The sequence below is a fragment of the Gavia stellata genome, chromosome 15 (assembly GCF_030936135.1).
Source record: "Gavia stellata isolate bGavSte3 chromosome 15, bGavSte3.hap2, whole genome shotgun sequence".
Taxonomy (NCBI): domain Eukaryota; kingdom Metazoa; phylum Chordata; class Aves; order Gaviiformes; family Gaviidae; genus Gavia; species Gavia stellata.
This window is the reverse complement of record NC_082608.1, coordinates 12,124,576-12,151,106: the sequence shown is the minus strand read 5'-3', so window position 1 is coordinate 12,151,106 and position 26,531 is coordinate 12,124,576. Positions and strand designations below refer to the sequence as shown.

Genomic DNA, 26,531 nt, shown 5'->3' with positions numbered 1-26,531 from the left:
TTACATAGTAATGAAATCAGTTTACATAATAATTCTCTTGTTCCCTTGACAGTCCTTATTGCCTAGACATGCTGTTTTTTGTTACCTTACATGAACCATTAATTGGAATCTGATGTTCTTGGCAGGAGTACAGTCACAAATGACAGTGTCATACATCTGTGCTTACTGTGGGGGGAGTGTCTCAATTTTAAAATGTGAGCAGAACCTCCAAATAAAATCCATCTTAGAAAACAATTTCGGATATAGTCTGTTGTTGCAATATACAGGAAAATAAACAGTTCTTCAAAAAGTAGTTTTTGCAGAATGTCACTGGGAGTCTCTTTTTAGATGCCTGGGTGTTAATATTTTCTAGATTATTCTCTATACTTTTTTGAGGCAAATTACCAGCTTATGCTTTACAGTTGTACAGCACTGAGTGTGACAGAGTCCTGCTCCGTAGCCAGGCCTCCAGGATACAATGGTAATAGAAGCAGATATCCACACAGATGCTGCGCCGGCGTTCACATTTTCACTCTTCATTTCATCTGACTACAAAACAGCATCATGGTTATTGTTGAAAGCAAGGCTTTTGCTGTTTAGCTGCAAAATGTAGGGAAGTTTCCTCCTCACAAAGAAGGAAATCCATTAATGGCAGAAGATTCATTCTGACAGATGACAGTGTGAGGTTTCCCCATCAGGCTTTGCTCCAACAGGGTTTGACTTGATGGAAAATGGCAGTGTCCTTGTTTGAGACCTGTCATCTTCTGTCTGGGGGTGGTGGTGTTTCAGTCATTAAAAAAATCCTCAGTTTATCCTAGTTTTCATAAACAACCAAAGCAGACTGAGAGCTGTCAGCCCCTGGACCTGATGACTGCGGTGGCTACTGAGATGGTCACGAGTGTCCAGAGATCAGATGTCACTTGGGGTGCTGGAGCCATAGTCTGATGTATGTTTTAATCCAGCGCTGTTCTCAAAAGAAGGAATTTTGTCATTTCCCCGGCTTGGTCAGCTTCCCCCTTCCCCACCCTGCTCATTCCCTGTCCAGTTCATGTTGTCCTTCAGCCTTGCAGCAAGTTGGACTGGGGCTGTCCTCCACTCAGGGTATGCATGGCCACGTACGTGTCGTAAGCCAGAACCTCTCTCTCTCTTCATCCGTTTCACACATCTCTTGGTGAACACCTTGCTAGCCTCTGTTAAAAGGGACCGTAAATCTTCCTTACCCACCCACTGGTGTCTTTGAAAAGCTGAGCAGTGTTATCCTTTCTCTGAAGACCCGTTAGAGATGCTTTCATGGAAGAGATGTAGCTGCTGCTATTTACACAGTGACTTCAGTGCCTGCAAAATCCAAAGAGCCGGAGATGAAACCAACAGCCGACACAACCTAGACTTGAGATAGGATGGGGACAATATCAAAAAGAGTTTGTGAATTCCTTCTGGAGAAGTTAAAATTTTACTTTTGGGTGAGCAGTAGTATTCAGGTGCCTCGGGGGCCCTCCCTGCCTTGCTGACGGCCCAGGGAGCCTGCGCTGCTGAAGGAGGTTTGCAGACATGAATCCTTGGGTCTTGCTTCTGACTTGGAAACATGCTGTTAGCTTCTTGGAGGAAGTACTAAAAGCAGAATTAGGCTGCAAGCAGTCCAGACAAAATGCCTACACATTGCTTTAACAGCTGTACAGAGATTAAATGAAGTGGGCATCAAGGCTTGATCGTCACACCTGGTGTTAAAGCTCATTTGTTTCAAGAAAAGGCCAAAAAATGCAGATGCCGTGCCAGGGCTGCCTTCAGAGGATGTTTGCCATTGTTTTCCTCGCTGCGCATTCATCTTTCTAGCATCTGTCTTGGATTGACTGCCTCAGAAAAGGCATTTACAAGTAGAATTGAAGAGAAGTGTACTTAAAAGCCAAATATGGGTTGTTTGTTGTAAAGCAGCCGATAGATAGTTGGCAAGGCACCAAAAGGTCCAGACACTAATCTAATTGTTTACAGCTCATGGAGAGATTAATCCACAAGATTGGATGCCCTCATTTCCTTTACGCATTACAATGAATGTGTGAGATGCCAAACCCCATGGGGCAGCAGCAGAAAGAAAAATGGCTTCATTTCAGTGCAGTTATTGTTTCAAGTTTAGAAATATATTGATTCTCTTCGGGTTTTGATAAGAATATAAATGCAAATAAGCATATAAACGCCTTGCTTAATATCAGAGTATTTTTGTTTCCTAGCCTCAGTAAAACAAAATTGTGCTTTCTTATTTTAGTGTAATATAATGCTCTGAAAAATTCAAATCAAACATATGAAATAAAATGTGTCAAACAGACAGTGAAAATGGCCAGGATGCACTCGCTGGCTTGCGAGGGCGCCGAGAACTGCAAATGCTCTGCATCCCTGAAAAATGAGCAGCCCTACTCGCAGATGTCCAGGCTGGTTAGCTCTGAAAATCTTGGCTGCTGTAAGATGCTCTGCATTGGAACAGAATAAGCTCTGCAAAGGGAAAAAAAGCAACCCCAGTATTGCTTGGGTGACCAGTGAGAATAAAACAAACACTGCTGAGTGGCTGTTGCAAGCAGGATTTCTGTGAAATAGGCTTTCTCTGAACTGAAAGTGGAGCTCAAGAGCAAACAGTACTGTGGGGCTATATCCACTTTGAGGAGGGAATGATTCAGTAAGACGAAAACGTGGCTAATCTGCAGGGTATGCTCCTGACCCCCTTTGCCCCTCTGCATTGGTGTGGCTGAAACACGGGAGCACAGCCGTGCTGGGACATGTTGCCCTGGCTGCCAGGCACCGAGGGTAGCTCTGGGCAGTGCGCTTTGTCCTGGGGAAAGGGGATGTTTCATCCTCGTGATACCCGTCACGCTGCTAGTGATGCTGAAAGGAGTCGCCCCTTCTGCCGGCAAGGAAAATTACCGTGACTTTGGCCAGAAGCAAGATTTGGGAAAGCTACCTGGGGACCAGATAAATAACGCCTTGGTCTTACAGACCTGTTAACCTCTGACTTACTGGCTAAAGCGGAAAAGTTTTCATGAGCAAAGTGTGTGTTCATGTTTGCAAGCTAGTGGGCTTGTGAGCTGTTTACTGGTCATCACGGTATTTTGTTCATGAAATTTTGCTACAGTTGCAAAGAATTTTCAAAAAGCTAATGGGATTGAGATATATTTATTCCAATGTTGCAATACCTGGCACATTTGGGGGAAGAAAATTAATATCCTGAACTAGTCTTTGCAGTGTTTCTAATTCCTTGACTAAGCACGTCCTCATATATCATTTTACTTTACCAGCTTTTGGGAAGAAGAGAATGTTTTGCTAGTCAGGACTTGTTTTGACTTAGTTTTTAATAATATCAGTCAGTACCATGTTGCCTGAAAGTCTGAATCTGACAAAAGTTTAGTTTTAAATGGGCTGCTTTTATGAGGTCATGTGTAGACTCATTGCTCCTGAATCAAGATCATAAGTGTGTAATTTTAATAACATTCAGTGAGAATTAAGCATTTGCATATCCTTGGAGAAATTGTTCTCTGCTGCATAGTTTAGCTATTTTAGCCGTGACGTGGAGGGGGCATTTCAAGATTTGCACGTCGCATAAAATATTGTACTTTGCCAGGGAGGGTATAGAAAGAAATATTGCAAATAATTATTTTTTTTCTCTATAGTGCAGTACTTCTCCCAAGGTAGAGAGTAACAGCACCAAGCATATCCAAAGCCAGGATGGTGCAAAAAACAGTTTGGGTGTTGAGTTGAAAGCTGGTCATCGCTGTACGTGAAAGCTAAATGAGGGACTGATGAGAGAGAGGTAACTGTACAGCACAGTTTCAGTCCTCTACTTCTCAATTATTTTTTGTATTTTGGGTCTTTTATGGAGCAGTCAGCATAGGAGGGTCTTGATAAAAGGTCACCACGGATTGCCTTTCTGTCTGTCAGAACCAGTGTTCCTTCCGCAGGGAGTGGAGCGCATTGACCTGCCGGGGCTCAGGAGCCTGCGCACCGCCCGCAGCCTGGAGCAGGGCATGGTGCTGACCATCGAGCCAGGCATCTACTTCATCGACCACCTCTTGGACCAAGCCCTCCGTGATCCTGCACAGTCCTGTTTCATCAACAATGACGTCCTGCAGCGCTTTAGAGGATTTGGTGGGGTGAGTAATTCTTAACCGGATGGTTTTCTGAAGTTGGTTTTCTGTTTGTTTGCCTTTACTATGTTCTTGAGAAGAAATCTTGCAGACGTTGTAATGTATTGCACATAGGGCTGTTCCTGAAGCAGTACCTTGGGCCATTTGACCCTGCAGACAAACTGGTGGGGTTTTTGTTATTTTTAAATGTGGTTTTATACTTGTGATATCTGCTTAACAATAGACCCATATTTTTCCATTGACTGAAATACCTTCTGTCAGCACTGTACCGTGATGTGCCGGGTAGGTGTTTTGTCTAATGTGTGAAATGTGTATGTTATAAAATACGAGACTGAGATCCATATTCCAAATTTAGCTTCCTTGACAGCAGCATAGTTCGGCGCTCCCTCCCAGGGCAGAAGAGCCTGATCCTGTTTAAGTCAGAGAGGCAGCAGAGAAAAACAGCAATAATTGCTCTTACTGGACTATTGCTAGAACAGCACGAAACTTGTGGATGTAGAGCCTTCCCTGTTTTCCAAGGGAATGGCCGATGGTCTTTATGAGCACCTGCGCTCGAGGTATCGCATTGCAGGCTCAGGCAGCAGTGTGCATGCAGGAAGGTTGGCTGACTCTGGAGGTAGTCATGATCTGGGTGATCATTCCCATGCAGTCAGCTGCCGTGCAAGTAGAGGGGCCTTGTTTCTCCATGCTCTCCAGGGCACATTTCCCATTAAAAGCCACCGCCCTCGCAGAGCATTTAGCAGTTGCAGTGGCTTCCAGTGGGTTTTCATTTTAGCAGGGTGAGCATTTGAAGGGTGCTGCATTGTTCTCCGAGCTTCCGTATTCATGCACGGAGAAGATAGAGCAGGCAGCTGCAATGCCCCATCCTCCTCATGGCTTTTCCGCTGAGACTGAACAAAGCTAACAATCACTGGCAACGGCGGTGATTTTCTGGTATGAAAAGTCACTCATTAGGAATTGTCTGCTGCTGCCATCTACTAATTTATCACTGTACGCCAGCCATGAGAGGGTAATTACTGTAACGCTTTCGGTCTGAGCTGGCTTTGAACCACCAACCCCAACAGAAAAGTTGTGTGTGCCATCACCAGTCATGTGAGCCAGCCGGGCTCCGGGGCAGCCGCCCGCAGAGGGTCCCCATACGATGTGTGTGCAGCCTTATTGAGAGACATGGGACTTTACCCTCGCTGGTATTTAATTTACTGCTGAGGTTTTTGGGATGTTATCTGTCTCTGTGTTGTTTCTTTATCAAGACTTGCCAGCCAGCCAACGGAGATACTGGCGAACGAAAGGCAGCTAACTCTGCATTTTCTAACTGTGAGCACATTATATATGGTACTGTATGCTGAAGCATATTTTAGAGGAACGCTGTAATGCATTTGTGTAGCTTGATACTACAACGAAAACAGGTTTAACTATCTTTGCTTTCCTTGTAAACACTCTGTGGGAGTTTTTCAGCAGTTGAATTGATTCCTGGTGAGCTTGCTCTGGAAATGCTCAGCAAAGCCCACGTTTTTCCATGACTTGCTGTGAATGTCCACTCCAGCTCTGCAGATTGAGGCATGCACATGGGTCACCTGCTGCCTGTGTTTGAGTGGAATAGGAGTGACAGCATAGGATCTCTACCTTGGTAATAACTTGCTGGATCAGGCACTTTTGTTCCAGAGATTTCAAGCAAAGTCTAACTTTCTCCCCTGTTTTTTGCTTAGCTTCCTGTAATGATGACTTGTAAGGAGAGCTAGCCAACAAACTTTGCTAAAAAGGGGAGCTGCCCAAAAACGATTGAGCAAAAATCTAAATCTCCAATCCCCCTGTGAACAATACATTTTACTTAGAGAGAAAAAAATAATAATACACACATACCCTGAGCCAGATGTTGTCACTTGATTTTGTCCAGGAGAAGAATGGAAATAAAATCTGAGACTGAAGTACATCTGAATATTTCTGAATTCTACACAAAAGCTGGATTATAAGGCAATCAAAATTAATTTTTCCACCTTTACAATTCTGACTTGATTCTGCATAAATAGAAGATGCAATTTGCGCTGTGTAGCATATTTAGTTATCTGCGTGCTGGTTCATTCTAGTTTATCCAGAATGAGTGAGTATTTCTCTCAAAAGCACGTCAGAAAACTTTCTCTCTACGTGATTAAAAAAGATCTTGTGAAGCTCAGTGTTTTTACTGACAAATATTAATAGTACAGGGGTCAGTATTGGTGTCAATTCTAGCTAAAGAGCTCACTACAGCCAGTCCAATCTTCCTTTAAGTTTAAAAGAAAAATACATTCTGCAAAAGGAAATAAGTAGTCCATTTCCCTCTGCAGAGCTCAGCACTAATTAAAATGTTCTTAATTTGGTTTAGTTTAATTCACTTCAAAAATGAATTTATATTAACCAAAGTAACACCACTGTAATTCTGAGTAAGACTGTCCGCACAAGGGATTTGTGGATTTTAATGAATTCACCTTGAATTCATGTCTTTTTTGGGCTTTGGATAATTTTCTTGACTGTGACAAGTCTCTGCATTGAGAAGAGAAGCTCTTTTGACGTGCCAAAAAGGGCAAGACTGTAGCCATTTATTGTAATTCATGCTGCCTGTTATTAGCCGTAAAGAGATTGTAAAAGCTGCAAGAGCAGGAAAGAATGAGAGACAACACGAGGTGTTCCTTTGCCTGCTCTGCATTGCTGCCGGCATGCGGGGCATGTGCTGGCGGCACCAGCGCAGCTCCTGCGCACACTCAGAACAGGTCCGTCGGCAGCTCAGCCTTCCTGTAACACAGACACCCAGGCTTCATGACTGTAACTGCGTCTCAGGAACCTCGTTAATTTGGGCTTTTACCAAACCAGAGCTGTTCTGGGTCAAATACAGATCCCTCTGGAGAGAGGCAAGAAGTTTTGCTAGGGGATCTGCTTCTGAGAGCATGGGCTGCCCTGTCTGAAGCCCTAAACTCTTCACTTGATAGCCGTTGAGTTCAGTCCTTCACAAGCTTCCTTGGCCAATTTCAGGAAATCACTCAGTCGTACGTGCTTCAGTTCTCCATCTGCAAAACTAAGGTCCAATTTACCGAGGTCATAAATTCTGTGGGGCAAGGGCTGCTGTCAGGCGCTGGCACAGTGCCTGTCCCAGGGCACCTCTGCTCTGCCTGGACTCTGCCCACACCGCGCTCATAAATAAACATAGATGTGCAAATAGAGGTATGTGTTATACGGTTGTATATACTGCTCAGGAAAAGCAGCTGATTCCTCAGGGAAGGACAAATACTGACTCCAAATGCTGCCCTTTAGGGTTTGACATTTCCATTCTTCATAAGCTGATTACTGATTCATGCAGTTCATATGACGTTTTCTCAAAGACTCAGTAAAACCATTCAATCTTTTTTTGACCTTAAATATTCAGTCTCTGTTCAGGCTTTATTTTTCCCTAGGATTGGTAGAACTAGCACTAGACTTAACATGTGAAATCTCTATGCAACTTAGAGAAAATGCTTGAAAGACAGCTAAATGTTAAATACATTACTTTCTTTCATTTGCAGATTTTTCTCATGTAAAAGTTAAATACATTTACAAAGCCCAGGACCTTGAAGATCCACTAATATTACAATATTTTTCAAAACAATAGTACTTCCCTTACTCAGGAACAAATGTTAAACCAAACAAAAAGCAGGATATTTAATTGCTTCTACCTTTGGTTCACAGAGCCATACAGTTGTCTCTGTCCTGATTTTTATTTTTCAGAAGATTGAGCTCTGTTTCTGGGTTTATGGTGAACATGTGTTGTGGAATGAAATAGTTTACTAGGCAATAAACATTATGCTCATCTGCTTTTTAACATTTCATATTATGCAGCAGTAATAATGCTACACAGCATTTTTTTAAAAAGTTTTCATAGAAAAGCAGTTGTCATAATGAACTATATAGCTTCCTTTAAAGCTCTTGTAAGAGAAGTGATAGTTGTAGGCAACGCAAAAACAGCAACTAGTTGCTTATAAACCTTCTTTAACCCTTTTCTCTTAAGTTGTCTAATTAACATAATTAGCTTAAAGTAAGAGCAGTTGTTTCTGACCTGTATTTAGCTTATAGTTTATTGCTTCTTTTTGAGCCTGGATGAAGGGACTGTGTGCCTGAAGCTTCTTTTTCCAGCCGTATCAGTTAATCTAATAAAATACATGGCCTCGCCCTACTAATCTTGATCCTCTTTTATAAAATGTTTATACGTGAACCCTTGAAGGGTGCCTGACATGAGGACTTGCTTGTGAATAAGAAGAGGGAAGACTGGCAGCATGGGATGAGAAAGAGTCATTGTGTAGCACAGAGCCTATTAGCGTCTATAGAAAACATCTTGGCGTTGTCACTTCGTGTAACTGGTAACAGGAAAGTGCCTTCCTCAACCCTGCAACGTACCTGCCTATCCCTGGGTTTGATGTAAGGGCAGCTTGATTTGCTAACCAGTTCCCCTGAAATACCAAAGTCGAACCCTGCTTGTGGTAAGTTTGCTCTATTAAAAATTATTGGCGAGTCGATGGCTGAGTTGAAAGAAGTCCCCTTGGCTACCTGCATCTGCCTCTGTAGGATATCAGCTATAAAAACAGACACATGGATCCTTCAGCCGGACAGAAGCACGTGTGCTAATTTACTTTGTGGGGTAGCATGTGTGGCCCATGTCCTGTCATCATTTCCCCAGCTAGTCTCCCACTCTAAGATCTTGTAGCAATAGTCTTGCTGCTTTCCACAGCCACAGTCAAACAAATGCTCAATAGATTTAAAAAAAAAGGAGACATGTCACCAGTGGTCTTTTTTAATCACATCTGGGATCTGTCATCATGCAAATCTGGACTATTTAATTGGCCAAAATTGTTTCCTGATTCTCAAAAGCCTTTTATATATATCATCATCCAAAAGAAATGAATGAGTGCTACAACCCCCTTCCCTTGGAAGATAACACAGGAGGCTCTGGGGAGCATGACTGTATTAGTAAGTCAGGACAAAGTGCGAGGCTGTATATATAGCTGACAGCAGCCTTGGTATTTAACTCCTATGCTGTCCTTGGCTATGCCCGCACAGCCCTGCTTTGGGACAGAGTTGGGTCCATTGAGTCAAGCCACATGATGGTCTGTTGCTGGTGTTAGGCAGTTGTGCAATCAGGTCTATCTAGACGGATCATGCCACTACCCTTGATAAGAAAAAGGCATTTTAGGGACAGTCCTGGCGTTCCTGGCCACTTCACCTTTGCAGGACTGCTTTTTGAAGCATGCCATTTCACACCGAAAAAGCAAAGCTTCCCCTGGGGTGTTTGCAGAGCACCCTGAAAGCTATTGGTGCAGTGAACCTCACACCTTGGTTTGCTGTTCCTTTAAGCCGTGTCTGATTCCAAACCATGCTGTAGCCCTGAAACAAGCAGCACTGTTGAACAAAGAGCCTGCAAACAGGGACAGCTCTGAGAGCAAGTTTCATAACCACTGTCCCCCACTGGGAAGGTCAGTCCCAAGCCAGTGAGCCTTGCCAGACAGATCCAGCATCTTTTGTCCATTTGGACAGAAGACAAGACCAAATGCTGGGCTCTCCTGTAGGGAAGGTTTTGCAGGTCCTCTGAAGCTGCATCTTGCTGCTGCTGAGTTTAAGTTCACGGTGAAGCATGGAGGATGTGAAGGAAAAGAGCAAATGCAAAAATTTCCTCCCCCTTGAGAACCTGTGTTCCTCTGCACTTGTGTTGCTTTTAGGCAAAGGAAAAAAGTGCACTGAGAGTGAGATGTCTGTCTTCTCTGTTACATCGAGCACCCATTTCAAGTGAGATTCATCCAGGCAGAGAAATGGTTAGATCCTTGAGAAAGAGCTGGAGCTTTCCTAGGAGTGATGGGTGAGGCCCCGTGGGAGCCAGTGGGTCTGTGCACCGCCAGCTACATCCCAAAGACTATTTGGAGTTGCTGATGGTGAGCAGGCTGGTGTGGCGGTGCTGGCACTCCTGCTTTTCACAGCAATCCACAGCTGTGAATCCTAACAGTGTTTCTCCTATACGATGAGTTGCTGTGTGTGGCACTCCAAACTGATGGGTTTCCCCATCCTCCCCCGTTTGATAACTCTGTTTTTCCTGCTTAGGCAGCTCTCCTCATTGAGGCTGTCTCACTTCTCACCGCCACCAGAATCTCCCTGGGCTCCTGAGCCAGCCCCATCTCTCTTTCTCCGTTATTTGCCAGTCCTGTCTTGCCTCACTGTATCTTCCTTCCCCTGGCCCCTTTCATCACTCTAGCTCCATTTTCCAGCTCCTTCCCCATACTGATTTTCCCTTATGGCCTAGATAGGGCACAGCATTGACAGACACCTTGTCCCACTTCTTCCCCCTCCCTCTTAGTCTGGCTTTCATCTGCTCTGCTCTCAAGTGCCGAGGTATTGGTGAAGGCATGACACACTGAACTGGAAAACAGCAACAATTTTTTTCTTTTATTTGCTAATCTTACTGGTAACCAGACGAATTGTGGCTGGTATTTCTCTGTAGCAGATACACTGGGGAATTTCAGCTCAGGCAGGTGAAGGTTTGTGAAGCCAGCGGTGCTTGGGAAGAGGCTCTCTCCACAGGCAGAGTCAGCTCTAGCTCTGGCTGGCCTTGCCGCTGCTCTCTGCTCTTGGACTTACTTTTGCACTAACATTTTCACTTTCCACATCAACGCTGCGCCCAGCTCCATTTACACTGGTGTGCTTGCCAACGTGATGCTTTGGCTTTCACCATGCCACCAGATCTGTCCCCTGGATTCTGGCAGGCTCACCTGGTACCAGCAGGTTTTTGGCAGGGGCTGGTCCACCCAGGCAGGCTGTGCCGGGGCCCAAGACCCAGCAGGACAGATGCTGGGGGCTGCTGCGAGGCAGAGGGCATGATTCACCTGTAGATGCAGTGCAACCGTCTTGCTGAATCCTTGGGTTATTTTTTGCTCAGCTGGCCAAATTCGAAGCAATGAATCAAAAAACCCACCCTGGTAAAATCTGTTCAAGTGCATAGAGTCGTTCAATGTGTTGCTGATTTCCTCTTCTGCAGCAAGGCACCGGCCTTCCAGGCACACCGAGTGTAAAGAGCCTCGCGGCTTTCAAATTTACAGCTGTCCAACTCAAATGTGTGAACTCAGTGGAGTTTCTTTATTTAATTCTGCTTTATAATGCACTTAACTTGATAGCAAGTAAAAGAAATAATCTGGCAAAGACATCATTAAACAGTTTAATAAGGACTGGATGACTCATTTTGTTTGAACAAATGGATTATTTTGCAATCAGAAGTACAAATGTTAACCAGCTTTATTTTTAGTTGAAAATGTCAAGAGGTCAGAAACAATTAAAGCAACTGTAAGGTGGGAGTCCCCAGACTTTGTGTTCTCTTGGATTTACACCTTACTAAAATTGCTTTTATTGCAGCTTAGCGACTTACTAACATTTTTCTGATAAGATAACGGGAAATGACTGTGTAGGCATATTTACTGGTAAGAAGAGATTAGAGTCAAACAGAAATGGAGCATGCTTTTCATTTTAACAGAACAAGAGCTGGAAAACTGAGAGGATCTGCTTTTTCGTTGCATGATTTGAAATATAGTGATTGTATTTTAAAAGGAATGTCTGACCTGCTTAGGACTTTCTCATCAGCTCAAAATTCAATGTTTTGAATATCGGTTACAAGCTATTTCATGTTGCAGTTCCTCCTTTGAAAGTTTATTGTGTTTAGAGAAAAGAGAATGTGATGTTTAAGTGCAAAGAGCAGCTAACTGCAGCTCAGCAACAGGACTGCTTCGAGAACAGGCACTTTGGGCATCAGGAGGCACTGCTGTTGAACCTGGCCCTAGCAAGCCGTGTGCTAGCAAGGCTGGAGGCGAGTTCAGGGGAAAATGTTCCTTTTGCTGCTCCTGATGTCAGAGGGTTGAGATTTATTGGCCCCATGTAATTATGCAGCATGAGCTCACTGATGCAGCATCTCGCTCAGCCTGTCCCTGGTGCACCCGACGTAGCAGAGGCACCACCTGAGTCACCTGCGGGGCCACCACCTCCGGCAGGGCCGCTCTGCTGGGGCTCTCCGTGGAACTCCTGTGATCCCAGGAGGGTGGCAGGGGCCGGTGGCCCAAGGGGCACTGGACCCTACAGAGCTCTGCGCCACGGTGCTGGTGGTGATGGGCAATTCTGGTGCTTGCAGTATGTTGCTCTGCCGTCACTGCCTGATGTGCTTCTCATCCCCAGCTGGAATACCATGGTAACCACATATTCTCTGTAACAGGTCCGGATCGAGGACGACATTGCAGTGACAGCCAGTGGAATGGAGCTGCTAACGTGCGTCCCACGTACTGTTGAAGAAATAGAGGCTTTCATGGCAGAAGGCCAAAGCAGTGCCAAGTCATTTGACTGCCTCTCCAGCCAAAAGCAGTAAACTTCAGGATGATACTTACTGTCTCACACTAATCAGTCATCACTCTGATTTAATGCTGCAGCATATAAAATAAAATGCATCCAATTCTTAATAGCACGAGAGGCAGGCAGGCTATTAGCTGAAATGATTCATTTATTAAAAATGAAGGTAGAAGGCTTCAGCACTTGATATCCAGGTAACTCAAATGCTGCTGCTTGCAATCAGCAGTTGACATTACCAAGTGCCACCTGAATAACCCTGCTGCATTATCAGTGGGGCTCACCTCAGACACATCTTGCAATTAAATCTGAATTTTGATGATTGGGACTCTTTAAAATACCAAATGGATTATCTGAATGCTGTCAGCGATTGTAACAGTCTAAGTCCTTTTTTAAACTTCAGTACAAGTACTGCGAAAAACAGAGAAGAAAAATCAGCTGTTCTCAGTGGACATAATGACACTTATATTTTTCTTACGGATCTTATTTCAGTGTCAATGGAGTAAGCAGAATCAAATTTTTATTAAAATTCATCCTTGGCATCATTTATGCTCACAACTTTGTGATCATTATGCTCTTCTGCTCCTGTTCCTGCTTCTTTATCTGACCTTTCTACCAATTTGTGTTCTGGAAATTTTGACCCTTCATTAGCCAGATTCTTCTGCTCTGGGTAGTGGGTGTACTGATCCTTCACACACAGCCCGATGCTTGTTAGATTTGTCCATCTATTTGTTCCGTAAAAACGTAGATTGCTGTGGTGTTCATGAGCCTTAGAAATTGCAAGAAGGGAGTATCTTTGCTGCAGGGCTCAGGGTCATTCAGCAGCATATGCTGTGTGGAATTAAGAGTTATTTTTAACTGTCCAGTGTTAGCCAGTTCAGAATGAAATCATGCAAATTTTATTTGGATATACCACAAACATACTAATAATCATCATAAAATGATTTTTCATTCATGCAAGATTTAAATTGCCCAGAGAAGCCTTTCTTTACTGTAGGAGTTCATCAGCCTGCAGAATAAATACATTTCTTGCATCATAAAATAGCACTAGTTGCTGTAACTACATAAAAATAATCTTGCTCACTTTATGCACACATCAAAACTCCTGTTCGGTCTTCAGGCTCCACTGCACAGTTTGACTGCAGAGCCACTACAGAACATCCCTCTGCCATGTCAGGGGGAACTGAAGTCGCAGCAGGATGTCGGGGCCTTTCTGGGTCTTATTGCTTGCCAGATGAGGATTTTCTCACTGTGAAGGGATAGGCTGACTTGATCATCTCAGCATCTCGGTTCTGTTGCTCACATCCTGGAGCTGGCACGCAGGCGATGGGACCGACTGTGAGCTTCTGGGTGCCTGCAAGCCGCTGTCTTACATGGGGCGTACAACACAACACGGGCTTGCACGGTGTCAAAAACTACTGTGTTGCTGTCTTTGTGCCCCCCACCTGGGGCTGGATTTCGGTCTGAAATTATTTCCTTAAAAATTGTCAAACGTGTTGCTCTACAGAGAGCTCTTTTTGCCGGTTGGGTTGATCTGTGCGATGAGAACCTGCTCTTTATTTGTAACAGCTTGGTGGCCCATTGCTAAATAGGAAACTGCATGTTGGAGACGAAAGAAACACATTGTGAAATAATCCAGGGGACTTTACTCGTTATCTTTAACGTCACTTTATTAACAAATGAACCTATTTACATTTTTTAAAGGTTGCTTGGCATTGGTTTGTAAGAGGTAAGTGCAGGAGGTCTCGTCTGCGAAGGGGAAGGGGCGAGGAGGCGAGGGTGTGAGATCAACAGCTTGTACGTGCAACCGTGCAAATGCCTCCTTCCGTGGTGACTGCAAGTCTCGTACCTCTGAAATGTAGCACTTGTGCAGAGGACATCAGGCTTTGCTTTGGTAGCTTTGCAGATACGAGAACACAGAAACTATGCTGGCACTGCTCCAGACTCGTCTCCCCCTAAAACTCGGGAGGTTTTTTCAGTGCAAGATGGTGCTCGTGGCCTCAGCCTTGTTCCCTCCACGTCCACGTGCTTTCCTGTGGCATGCTCTGAACACACCCATGGGATCGCTCACTGCTTTGGGCACTCCGAAACCTGCTGTTGCTTGGGTTCAATAGCAGTTGCTATTTTAAAGTAACACTTCACAGATTTTCAAAAAAAGAGAGTTTTGGAATTGTTTCAACTAAGCCGTAACCCCAGTGTAGGTAATAGGCCTTTCCCTGCCTGTGATTAATCTTGGCAAATATTGGGCTCTGCTGCTGCAGAACAGGTCGAACAATCTGGTCGAGCAATCTGGCGTGCTGCAGGAGGCAGAACTGGTTCTGCTTCAACATGTACCAGCGAACAAACCCTACCGTGAGTTCTGGGGGAAAAGCACTCGCTCACGTAAACGGCTTCTCTGTTGTTTTGCTTGCCCGAGACATGGATGCGTTTTGGTCTGGGATGGTGCACTGTCTCCCATTTTCCTTCATAATCAGGCCCATGAACTTGGTGAACATAAATTTCATCCTTCCTTCCAGAATTCTGTTCTGTAATTATGATAATTTTTATCCACTTAAGCAAAAAATTAATTGGAACTTTTTTCTAAATTAGCATGGGGGGGGAGGGAAGTATGCCTTTAAAAAAAGGCAAAGTGGTATTTAATGCACTTAAAACAGTGGGGGGAAAATACAGGTTACAGCAAACTTTCTTTTTGACTATGTTAGGATATTTTAGGCTGTTAGCTGTCATGTTTTCCCAAATGCCTTTTCCCCTTGGTGCAGACAGACTCGAATAGAGTGGCACCAAAATAACATAAAGAGTGTGCTATGTTGAGCGAGTTTGTGTGCTTAGAAAGGCCCAAGCACTTCTGAACCAGTATATTTAAATTGTTTCAGCTCCCTGGGGTTGGATGCTCTCTGGATTTATCTGCCACACCAATTACACTGCTGCAGCTACAGGGTATAGTTAAAGTAGTAGAGCCTCCTAGTGCTTGTGGAGGCTAGAGTACACCCATTCTCTTAGTGGTACAGTGAGAAAATGGGAATAAAGTTTCCTGGTGAAACATACAGTGCTGTAACTCTCCTTCTTGTACTGACAGGCACCGTATTCTGTCACAGACTATAGCTGTTGTTAAGAAAAATGTGTCAAAAGGAAAACCTTAACTTCTGTAGGTCTACACTGAAATTTGCTTGTGTAGATGTGTGTTTATTCCAGCCTTTCTTTAGGAAGAAGAGAGAATCGTCCAAGTTACCTAGGTATGGGTGTTCTCCTGTGCCTGGCAGTGAAGGGGTGAGATTGAGGCATTTTGCTGTCACACAGCTTGGGCTGCTCCACCTTGGGGCTAAGAGAGGGAAAGCCTCACCTCTGCCTTTGCTCCCTGGGGGTCCCAGACAGCTATTTTGGCAGGAGGGGGCTTAGAATAATAAACTTAACACGTTTCTTGCAACCAAACTCTTACCGAGGGTAGATTTAAAATAATTTGTTGTAATCATGGGTCCATGGCTTCACATATTAAAGTGACATGCTGCACACCGCCTACATGCTTCCCTAGGCAAACAAAGCAAGTGCGGAGACTGCTAAGCCAGAAATGCTATTGTGCAAACAAGTCACTTCTCATAATTCAGTGCTTTTGTTTTAAACAAGAAGGAAGTGGAATCAGAGCTGTTAGGGGTAACAGGTGGAAAAGTCACCCTCCAGAGCATCAGAAAGGCTATTACTCCCCTCAAAGATTTAAGAAATCATTTTCACCAAAATCAGAAACAAATGCCAGAGATTGGGAGCCCCTGTTCTGGTTATTAGGGGAGGACCCCACATCAGCCTGTCAAACCAACTGCAGGACAACAGGGTCACATAGTCCCAATTCACAGGGCAGACAACCAGAGAAGAGACTAGCTCCTGCCTTTTACACCAGAGTAAGTGCAGAAGTTAACAAATGAGATGCTTTCAGGTCATCTTTTTCCTTGTTTTTGGTGTTCTGTTCCTCTCCCTCTCCCTCTCCCCCCCCCCCCCCCCCATTTAATTGCAGTACATTTCAGTCTTAAATTTCCTTTTTTTTTTTGTTAAACCAGGAATTCAGCCAAAACTAACGAGTTTCTGATTCTTTCCATTGAGTAAAAACCTGAGTGAAGTAAAGGAGTGGAGACTGTTGCACTGATTTCTCAAAGACAGCTGCTTGAGGTGGGCACCTCTGCATTTGAGGGAAATAGGAAAGGGACAAGAAAAGTGAGGCCAGCACTAGAAGCAAAAGGTTTTTATTAGCTTCTGGTATTTCAACCCTACCTACTTAAGCTGCAGCTAGAACCAAAAAACATATCTTCATAATAAGGCTACCATAATCCAAAACAATCCATAAAAGTTTTCTGCATGTATTAAAAGTTTAAATTCAAAAAGAACTTTTCAAGGTTTCATTTTCTAACAGCATCTTCATAGAGATAATATCCAAGTTCTCTTCCTAAGTACAGATACAAGGCAAACAAGCATCCTACAAAATAATCTATGGAAAAAGGTACTGTAGGAGGGAAATTAAGACAGTGTAATAATCCACTAGCCAGACACACAGGTTAAATGTAACACAACCATACCATCAATGAAATATTTAAAAATGAAAATAAATTAAGGTTACATCAAAATTCCTGCTTTACTTTTATTGTTTAAAACCTCAATATAGTACATACCGCTGCATTACAGATCATGGCAGAGACTTAGTACTAGCATTAAAAAAGTTGCTATAGAAATTTTTTTATGAAAATAAAAGAAGACCGAAGATACTCCTTCACACAACTGCATGATGGCTACAGAAATTCCACTGAACCAGTTATTCAAACTAGGGCCATTTATTTTTTGAATCACTGTGAATTTCTGTAAGATCTTGGTTGCAAATCTGAACAGCTGTGAAAATAGAGATGAATGTCAACGAGCAATGATCCATACATCCTGGTTGAACAGATGCTGTCTTACCCCTTTCATTGCTTAGCCAAGCTGCACATTTTGTTCTCCCCAATACCTGCACCCCAGCAAGAATGCAATTTTGCAGAGCACAGTTTTTTGGTAGCATTTTGACATTTTTAGAAAACCGAAATCTTGTTCTCGTAAGGCCCTAGTCACTATGTGAGCAATGTGAACACGGGGTTAAAAGGCTTTGTCAATGTGCTGCTTTACCTCTTGTACATGATGCTTCAGACTCATCTGCCATTTGGAAGCCAACTGCCTGTATATATCATCATAGTATATTGCTATTTTTCTAGAAAATATCAGTAAGCATCCCAGCACACTATTACTACACCCTCCCCATTACCTGTAACTAGACAGGAAAGACCTAAGTGGTGCTTTATAGGACTTGCTCTACAGATTTAAAGTAGTCCACCAAAGAGGAAAGCAAACACCGTCCACGGCCTTTGCAATTTTCTAATATGTAATGGAGAAAACAAAGAGCTTAAATACACTAAAAGGTATTTAAAAGACGTTTTATCCAATTACGAGTTTCTGATACTACAGTGAACCATCCTGCTGGATTTCTCCCATTATGCAAACTACAAGAGGTAAGTGAACATTTCTGTGAAAATGCCATTTCCCTAATACTAAGCTCCTTGTTGCCTATGAATTTAGATCTGCGTTTATTAGATAAATCTTTTAGAGGAGAAGAATATTTAAAACAAATACCCTAAGCAGTTTCTGGTTTAATTGTATCAAATCTTCAGTGTTAAACCTAAAAAGAAGAAAATCTCCGCAAAATGATGGTTAAAAGAAGATCTCCACAAAGCGATGGCTAAAAGAACAGAGTTTTTGCTTGGTTACTGCATGGGCATTGCAGACAAGCTGCACCTCCAGAGTTCATTTCATAAGGTTGCAACAGTGTCTACTGTCCATTGTTTTCTGGATTTGTTGTGGTGGTTTCAGTGCCAACAGGTTGCACATTGTCTGCAAGATTGTGCGCGTGCTCGAGGAACAAGTCTTTCAGTACGCTCAGCTCCTTGGTCAGGAGCTTAATTTTTGCCTCTAAACGTTCATTTTCTTCTTTGAGCTGGTTGACCCTTTGCAGCGTGTCTTGTGCTTTCTGCTTGCTTTTTAACCGGCTCTTTTTCACTGCCATGTTGTTTCGCTCTCTGCGCTGACGGTATTCATCACTGTTTCTATCCACAAAGGAATTTTTCTTTCCCTGTTTGCTTGGAGGCACAGCTTTGCCTCCACCACCAGGACTAACGGGCACCAGCTGGGGAACCTGCTGCAAACCACTGGTGTGTGCTTGGGTGTGAATCACGCTTACTCCGTTCGCATCTGTAGCGGTGTTCTGTTGGGATGTCTTGCTCATTTGGACAGGCTCTTCTTGGACACAACAGAATTTATTAGGAGACTGAAAACCTGTGTTTCTAGAAGGTGTTTCCAAAAGCTCTTCACATGGATTAAGGACAAGGTGAACCTAGTAGGAAAAAAAATATGCTATTAAAGGTGCTGGCTTCAGCTACAGTCTTACACATCACTGGCTTTAGCATAAGGTACTGATGGTACATCTGGCAATAACACATCACAACTGTGCTGGAAGTGGACGAGCTGCCAACTGCATTTCAGAAGCCTCTCGAATGTATTTGGATTGGAAGGGACTGTTACTGGGTCATCTAGTCAAGCTGTTTGCATTGTTCACTGGCTTTACTCAGTTATTCCAAAGCCATCCCTGATGGATGGGTGTCTAGCCTAGCCTCGAATATCTCCAGTTTCACAACCTCTGTCTTGGCAACAGGTTCCACTGTCTAACTTTTCCTCCAGTTATATAATTTTCTTAATTTTTCAGACTGGAGTTTTCCTTCTGCAGCTTAAACCTATTAACAGCCTGACTCTTGACCAACAGGGGTACTTGATCCTTGTCCTCTTCAGACCATCCCTCTGGGTGTATGCACAGACAAATTCCTCCCTGGTCTTTTTTCTTTGGAGTCAGGGTGCTTAGACTGTCCACCTTTCCTCGATCATCTTACAGCACTTGCTTTTGAAGATTATGTCAAAATTGATGACTGTTTTAAGGTTTCACTAGTACTGAGTGGAAAAAAATAATCTATGGAAAAAGGTAGTGTGCTGCAAAGGCTGTGACTGAGTGACATTAAAGTAACCCTTCAACCACAAGCAAGGTAAGACTAGCTAAGCTTGTAACAGTACTGTAACAAGGAGGTGGGACAGGAACGCAGGGTGACGGTAATGTGAGAATCACTACATGGCAAAGACAGGACTGTTGCCACCCATAGGAAGACAGCAGCCACAGCTGACTCGTCTACAAAATATGTTCCCCTGCTGTAGGTCCTGCAGCAGTCATTGTCCACTCTCCTCTCCAGCAGACAAACAGGCCTGACAAGCAGGACACCCTCTCACCTGACTCACGTTCTCCCGCTGCTGAGGTCAGCCTGCTCCTGACCCTACTGGTGGCACAGGGAGGACTCCACAACAGCTGCTGCAGGGACACGGCCCTGGCAAGGCTAACAGCTGCTCCCCTTCTCTTCCCATCTCACGGAATGACCTCCTAAATGTCTGGGAGAGAAGTCTGGGAGAGAAGAGGGGAAGGGCAACAGGGTTTTGTTCTAAGTTCCTGAAACACCTACCTATGGCTCCAGTGAAAAGTACTCGGTGATCAGACAAATGAGTGTTGATTGCTTGTCATGTTAAAGAGAAGTATCTAATTGGCATAAACCAATCCTACTCCAAGATCAGATTGTATTGCAACAGTGCAGCCCTATGCTCTGTCACACATATACAAGCAGTATCATACGGCTAGTGTTCAACATCCTCCTTGCCCATCCTCAAGAGGACCCACTGGGAAAGCAAGCAGTTGAACTTAGCGGTGGGCAGTGCTAACCACCCAGTATTGGCAGTGTCCAACCCAGGGATTATGGCTTGCATCGGTAACAGCACAAGAGATGGGTGACTGTACTTCTGTGTCTAGCTGATGAATGTGGTGAGATGTTTGTAAATGAGCTAGTGTGTCACTGGTCATTCTAAACTCATGGGTTCATCAGCTGTTTACTGTTCTTGTTTGTTTGTTTTTCTCAGCAGTCTGAGTTGCTGTTTTACCTTCCGCTAGGGTATCATTAAAAAGGTTAAATTTTACTGTCTAGATCAATTGCAAATTTTCTTCTGTAACGAGGGAGCCAGAACAAGATGCAGCTGCAGAGTGTGGTTCAGTAAAATTCATGGAAAAGCCTAGTAAGTTTGGCTTGAATGTTATTCAAAATTAACGTTCTCTGTCACTGAGAATTCTGCTCACTTAAAACAAGTGAAGATGATGTGTGAGTACACCCACACCCCTCCTATCGAGAAATCTTTTCATTTTCGTATTTCAGGGCAGAAAGAGACCATCAACTCTTTTTGACATCTGTATAGCTAAATCGATATACATACACGCCTAACCTTTTGTATTTAGTATTTTCCTCATTTCAACTCTTAAAGCAATTTTTGCAAACCACATTTAAGTCTTAGATTCTGACTGAATAAGCAATTTGGTTCAGTAGTTAAACTGAATATACAGCTAACAAGATGTCACTTGCACAAACACCCGACTGGCAGGGCCAGTTGTAGTAGCTGTGCATGTGTGATTGCACCGACATTGTTCATCAAGATGCAAGTGTATGCTCCTCTTGGAGCACATACTGGCTTTGTCTCAGCTTTGTTTTTAAATACAGCATTTCTGTAGCCCTCAAAAAGTATACAGCTCTGTTAGATTGCCTCTGACAACTGAATTTTTCCACTAATTTTTGGCATCGTTTCAAAGTCAGACAGAATGCTCTGCTGTGCCATCTATTTCAACACATTACAGTGCTTGCTAACTTCATCTGGACAGCCCAGTTAAGTAACCCATAACCATTTTCACGACCTGCTTTTTGTGTTTCATGAGATTCTACAGAGGAAGGGGTGGCTCCTGCCCCCGAAGGCACCCCACCCGACATGTAACAAGTTTCTTCACATCACCAGGTTCCATGTGCTATTTCTCTCTATGCTATCGAAACTATTTAATACTGCTTTAACATCCCTACAGATCTCTATCAAATTCCCCTGTAATTCAAAGGAGAAATTATTGTTCCATTAAACTGAATTTTAATGGAGTATTTTAGTTGGGCAGTACATGGATATGAGCAGAGAAGATGAACCAGTGTCACACCTCTCAAGCAAGCGTTCTAGCCCCGCTAGAACAGACCGCCCTCAATTCCTTCCCACTGGAACCAATCCATTTTGTATCAAATAACTGTTTCTTTAGTGTGACATGCTCTTATCTGGCCTGATGATCAGAACTCTTACCTGGGAGAGATGACACCTGGATTCCTGTCCTGCTCCAATTAATATTTATGCAAAGCAAGTAGCTCTAACTGTACTGTATCACAGATAACCTAAGAGTGGTAACAGTTGAGCCGTGAAACTAATTTTTTCCCCCTGGTTATTTGGAGGCTGTATCCCTATTACCAATTGGCAGTTCTTCAACAGAACGACGAGAGGAAAGGATATCCTGGATAGCAACAGGTGCTATGGGGCATCCTTCAGGGAATACTGCAAGGAGATTTAAAGGCAGCAGGTATGAGACATACAGAAGGGGCTCTCAAGAAGGGTGAGGTAAAGAACACGGTAATTGGGAGAGGCCACGAGGGTGGGGAGCAGATGGGTCTCCGTTTGTTTCTCAGACACCGTGCCACACAAACGCAGCTGCTCCGCTCCTCTCCGCAAACAGGTTGCTTTGCTGTGAACGGGTGATAGCCCCGGCACAGCAGGAGGCAGCTCCTTGGAGAGCCAGCCGAGTTTCCGAGCATCTTGTTCCCATAAAGCTGCTCATTAGCTTGAGCTCAGCGACAGCCCTAGGCTGGTTCCACCCAGCACATGGTAGTGTTTCCAGTGGCCAGTTAGAACTGCCTTGTTCTCTCCTTGGGCCACCAACTGGCCACCCAGGACATCAACTGGCCACCCACTACAGCATAATAGCTGGTAACTCAGAGGTGTCTTCTCAGGCAGAGAGATGTTTCTTACTGTGTGACAGCGCTCCTCAGGGTCCACAGAGACTCCCAGACAAATCAAGGCCTTTATTATCTTTGCTTTCACAAAAAAAAATTTCAAAAAATTAAACTTCCAAATGTTTGTTTTGGCAAAAAACAAAAGACGTGTTTTAGTTTGTTAATTAAATCAAGTATATTTTACTTAGTAGCAAAAAATACAAAGTGCTTCTTTCTGCTCCTCTTCTGAGATGTGACTGTGTTGATTCTGATCATTAGTCAGGATGACTTTATTGCACAAATTCACTCAGCTACCTTGTCTAATGCAAAATCAGGCCCAATCGGAACAGCAATAGGTGGCCTCCCTTCCCTTTGACTTCAGCAGGAACACCCCAGTAGGATCTGACTCTAAATCCAGAGGACCCTGTACAACGAACGACAGCATAAAACTCCAGGCATACATTTGCTGAGTGCTGGAAGGGCCCGCTCCCGCGTGGTTTTCTGCACACTCTCACAGGCAAGTTGGTAAGAGCTGAGGGTAACTCTCACATACTGAAAGCTAGGCAACAACTTTTTTGAGAGTAGGTAGCTCAAACCTGCCATAGCTGACAACATCACTTTCCCATATTTTTCTCAGAATCTCAATTTTTTCCATACACCTTCCAAGAAAAATGCACTCCAACATCCTTAAAAAAATGTGCTCGGAACAGCTGAGGTATGTTTTTTAATTGCAGGCTAGCAGCGTTGATGTCAGAATCACAAACAATCCCAGATGCCAGGAGGCAAGGAGGTATCAATTTGACTTTGTCTTTTGAATTATAATGAAGGTAGCTATTTCTAAAGATGAGCTAATTCCTTAAATCCTAAAGTTTTTCAAATTACGGATTTTTATACATTCTGAAGAGGCGTTATAACCAGCATGTCACTATTACCGAGGGGATTATTGAGTTGTCTTAATGACTGCTACTTCCTACCAGGTATCAGAGCTAAAACCAACGTCAAGCTTTCTGTGATAGAGCTGTTTTGAAAGTTGCGTCTGGAGCTATAAAAACTTGTTGGGAACCAGAAAGATTTGTCGAGACATTCAAAATTCCACTGAGAAACCAGAAAAGAAGCGCACCGGTTGTTGAAGCACGGCATTTTATCGTGGTTCAGGGCAGCTCCCGGGATCCCTGCGGCCTTGCGGGCCGGGAGCGGGGGAACGGCACCGGCGGGGTTTAAAGGCTGCTGGCAGACCTCTCCCGAGGCCCGGCACGCTCCTTAACGGCCGCGTCGTGCGGCGCCGGAGGACGCGCCGTAGCGACCGCCCGGCCCCGCTGTCAAAAGCGCCCGCAGGCGCCTCGGCCCGGCCCCGCTCCCCCGGCCGCGGGGCGGGGAGGCCCGGCGGGGCCGGAGCCGCCGCGGGGACCGGGACCGGGACCGGGACCGGCCCGCCCCTCCCCCGCGGGCCTGAGGCGGCGACGCCGCCGCCCTCGCCGGAGGGCCGCGGCCCGGGGGCCGCCCGTCCGCGGCCGCGCTGCTCCGCCTCCCCCGCCCGTGCGGGGCGCGGGGGTGCCCGCCGCTGCCAAGCCGTGACTTCACCGGGGGAGGGGAGGGGAGGGGAGGGGAGCCAGGGCCGCCCGCCGATTGCATCATGCGCTCCCGTGCGCGGCGCCCGCCGCGGCACCCGCTGCGACACGGCGGGAGGGAGGCGGGCGAGGGCCGGCCCGGCGCAGCCCCCCCCCCGACCCCCCCGCGCCCCGGCCCACCGCCCACCCGCGCGGCCGCGCTTACCTGTGGCGGCGCGAGCGGGCGGTGGCGGCGGCGGGAGGGGCCAGGCCGGGCCCGAGCCTCTTTCTTTAAAGTGTGGCGTGCGGGCAAGCGGCGATTGCGACACCCTCCCGCTCCGCCCGCCCCCTCGCCAATCGCCACCCAGCCGGCCGCCGGGATGATGCAATAGCCGCCCGGATTGGCAGCCGGCGCGGCCAATCAGACCGCCGGCATTCTTAAAGGGCGAGGCCTGTTGTGTAGGCTGTTTCTTTTTTTTTTTTTCCTCGTGGGGACGGTGCGTGTCCCGTGGGGTAGCGCCGTGCTGGTGCGGGGCGGTGCTGGCTCCGCCCGCCGCGTCGGGAGCCCAGAGGGCCCGGGGGGTGTCACGGCCTCCACCTGGGTTTGTGCTGCCGCAGCCGGGGTGGAGAGAAACCCGCTGCACGGTCACACGTGTCCGCGGAGCGGCTGGCTGCGCCCTGGCCCAGGCTGCCAGCGCCATATTCCCCCCTCCAGCGGGCTGCAGGAGGAGGCGAGAGTCCTCTCTTCCCGCCTTGGGGGTTGGCGGGAAGGGGAGGGAGGCGGCCGTGTCCCCCGCGGCCTGTGGGGAGGCGGGCGTTCGCCCCCTGCCCTCCGGGCCGGGGAGCCTGGTGGCACCTCCGGACGGGCCCAAGGGCCACCTTCTGCCTTCAGCCTGAGGGGAAGAAGCCGAACCCGTGTTTCCCTGATAACTTCCCCTCACAGGCAGCGCGGGGAGCTCATCCCCGGGCCACGCAGGAGGGAGAAGGCAGTCTCTGTCTCCCCGCGAGGCCGCTGCCGCCTTCCCGCCGGCTGGGGCCAGGCTGGGGGTTTCTTGGGGGTGGCTGGTATGAAATTGGCCAGCGCCCCATGGGCATCGAAGTAGATGGTGTTGTGTTTCTGTACTGATTGGCATCTCTTAATTGTTCCTGGGCTGTTAATTAACACCTGGCAGTGTGTTTCCATCTCAAATCTAGCTGCTGTGTGGTTTGCCCCTGTAGGATGTGAGATACAGTGGAAGGAATACCAAAGACATCAAATAAAAATTCTAACTGTTCTCTCAACAACAGAAATTATGGCAAATTCCTAAATTTCGTGGACTATTAGTTAATTTTCCTTTTCAAACATATTAAAAAAAAAAAGCTAAATGCTGGCAGATTATGGAACTTTAGATTGTGGAGTTAAATGTCACAGGAAGATTATGCACTGATTGACTGGTATATGTTTGTTATTATAAAATACTTCACTTTTTGTAATGAAGAATTTTTTTGGCCCTTAGTATTTTCCAGACACTTTGGTTCACATCATCTGAGTTCTGCTTAAACAAGCGTGGTATAAAAATAGATATATTCTTGTGTCTCTTTAAGTTGTGTGTGTGCAGGATGTGTTTATAGCTCCTTGAATGGGAAATACACACTTCAATACATAGGTATGCGTATTTGCAGTGGGCAGTTCTGAAAATCATCAGTTTATAAGGTAAGCAAGTTTTGAACAAGTTTAGGTGTGCAGACAGTGAAAACAGTAGTGTGGAAAAAGTAGGTTTTGTTTAAATCCAGAGAGAAAATATCAATCTGTATGCTACTCCAGTTTAGCACGTAGACCTGCTTGGAAAATGTTTTACGGCTGCAAAAGAAGATTCAGATTTGTAAACACAGTTGCAGAGCTCAGTAATGTAGATATAATTGTTTGTATTTGCCATTTTTAAGGCTGTCTGATGTTGTGTGGGGGTTTTGTTGTTGTTTTTGTAAAGCCCCGTAGAAAATAAACCACATTTGCAGAAGAATTCTGAGGATTAGTCTGGGCAAACAGCTTTACTCAGCTCATTACCATGAAGATACTTCTTGTCAGTCGTCAAGTATTTGCTTTAACATCTCTAATGTTTTTCTGTTTCTCAGTTGAAACTGTTACATTTTCTGTGACAATGACTCATCCATCTATAGCTAGAGCAAAATTCCAGGTAAGCATTAAACATTATCCTTTGCTCACAATAGTTAAGTAAGTGTGTGCTCTTAGAGTGCTTTCCTAGGATTTTAGAGCACTTTATGATCATTCATTCATTAATCCTCATCAAAGAAAGCTGAAGAAAATAAAATGTAGACCAACTTATTCTCATAGAGTCTGATTATTTTAAATATTAAAGCTCACACATAATTCCATGCATGTAAGGTGCTCCAGCGCTTGGTTGGCATTCTATCCTATTACAGGAAAACCATCACACGGTGTACTTTAGTGTTTGCAGTGTTTTTTCCCACAGCGTTACAGTAAAAATAGAATATGATGGAAGCAATCTAAAAAGTAATCACAGAAATATATGGGCAACTGCTCTTGAGATGTGGCATTGAAATACACACTTTACCTGCTTGTTTAC

At 45.1% G+C, this 26,531-nt stretch overlaps 2 protein-coding genes across 4 annotated transcripts in view; one reads left to right on the top strand and one right to left on the bottom strand.

Annotated features, from left to right (window-relative positions):
* Positions 1-13,004, top strand: part of PEPD (peptidase D) — a 146,933-nt gene extending 133,929 nt beyond the window's left edge. For all 3 annotated transcript variants that reach the window (XM_059824841.1, XM_059824840.1, XM_059824839.1), the window contains 2 exons: positions 3,918-4,109; positions 12,343-13,004. In XM_059824841.1, the coding sequence (XP_059680824.1) occupies positions 3,918-4,109; positions 12,343-12,492 (342 nt within the window). In that variant the 3' untranslated portion in view covers positions 12,493-13,004. The remainder of the gene's footprint in view (positions 1-3,917; positions 4,110-12,342) is intronic.
* Positions 13,005-16,715: 3,711 nt separating this feature from the next.
* CEBPG (CCAAT enhancer binding protein gamma) lies at positions 16,716-24,204 on the bottom strand. The gene is made up of 2 exons (XM_059824947.1): positions 24,173-24,204; positions 16,716-18,864 (listed from the first exon to the last, which is right to left on the bottom strand). The coding sequence occupies exon 2, from the start codon at positions 18,754-18,756 to the stop codon at positions 18,304-18,306; it is 453 nt and encodes a 150-aa protein (XP_059680930.1). The 5' UTR covers positions 18,757-18,864; positions 24,173-24,204; the 3' UTR covers positions 16,716-18,303.
* Between the last annotated feature and the right edge of the window lie 2,327 nt (positions 24,205-26,531).

Coding starts and splice junctions, on each gene's coding strand:
- CEBPG (XM_059824947.1), bottom strand. CDS start 18,756: ATGAGCAAGACATCCCAACAGAACACCGCTACAGATGCGAACGGAGTA.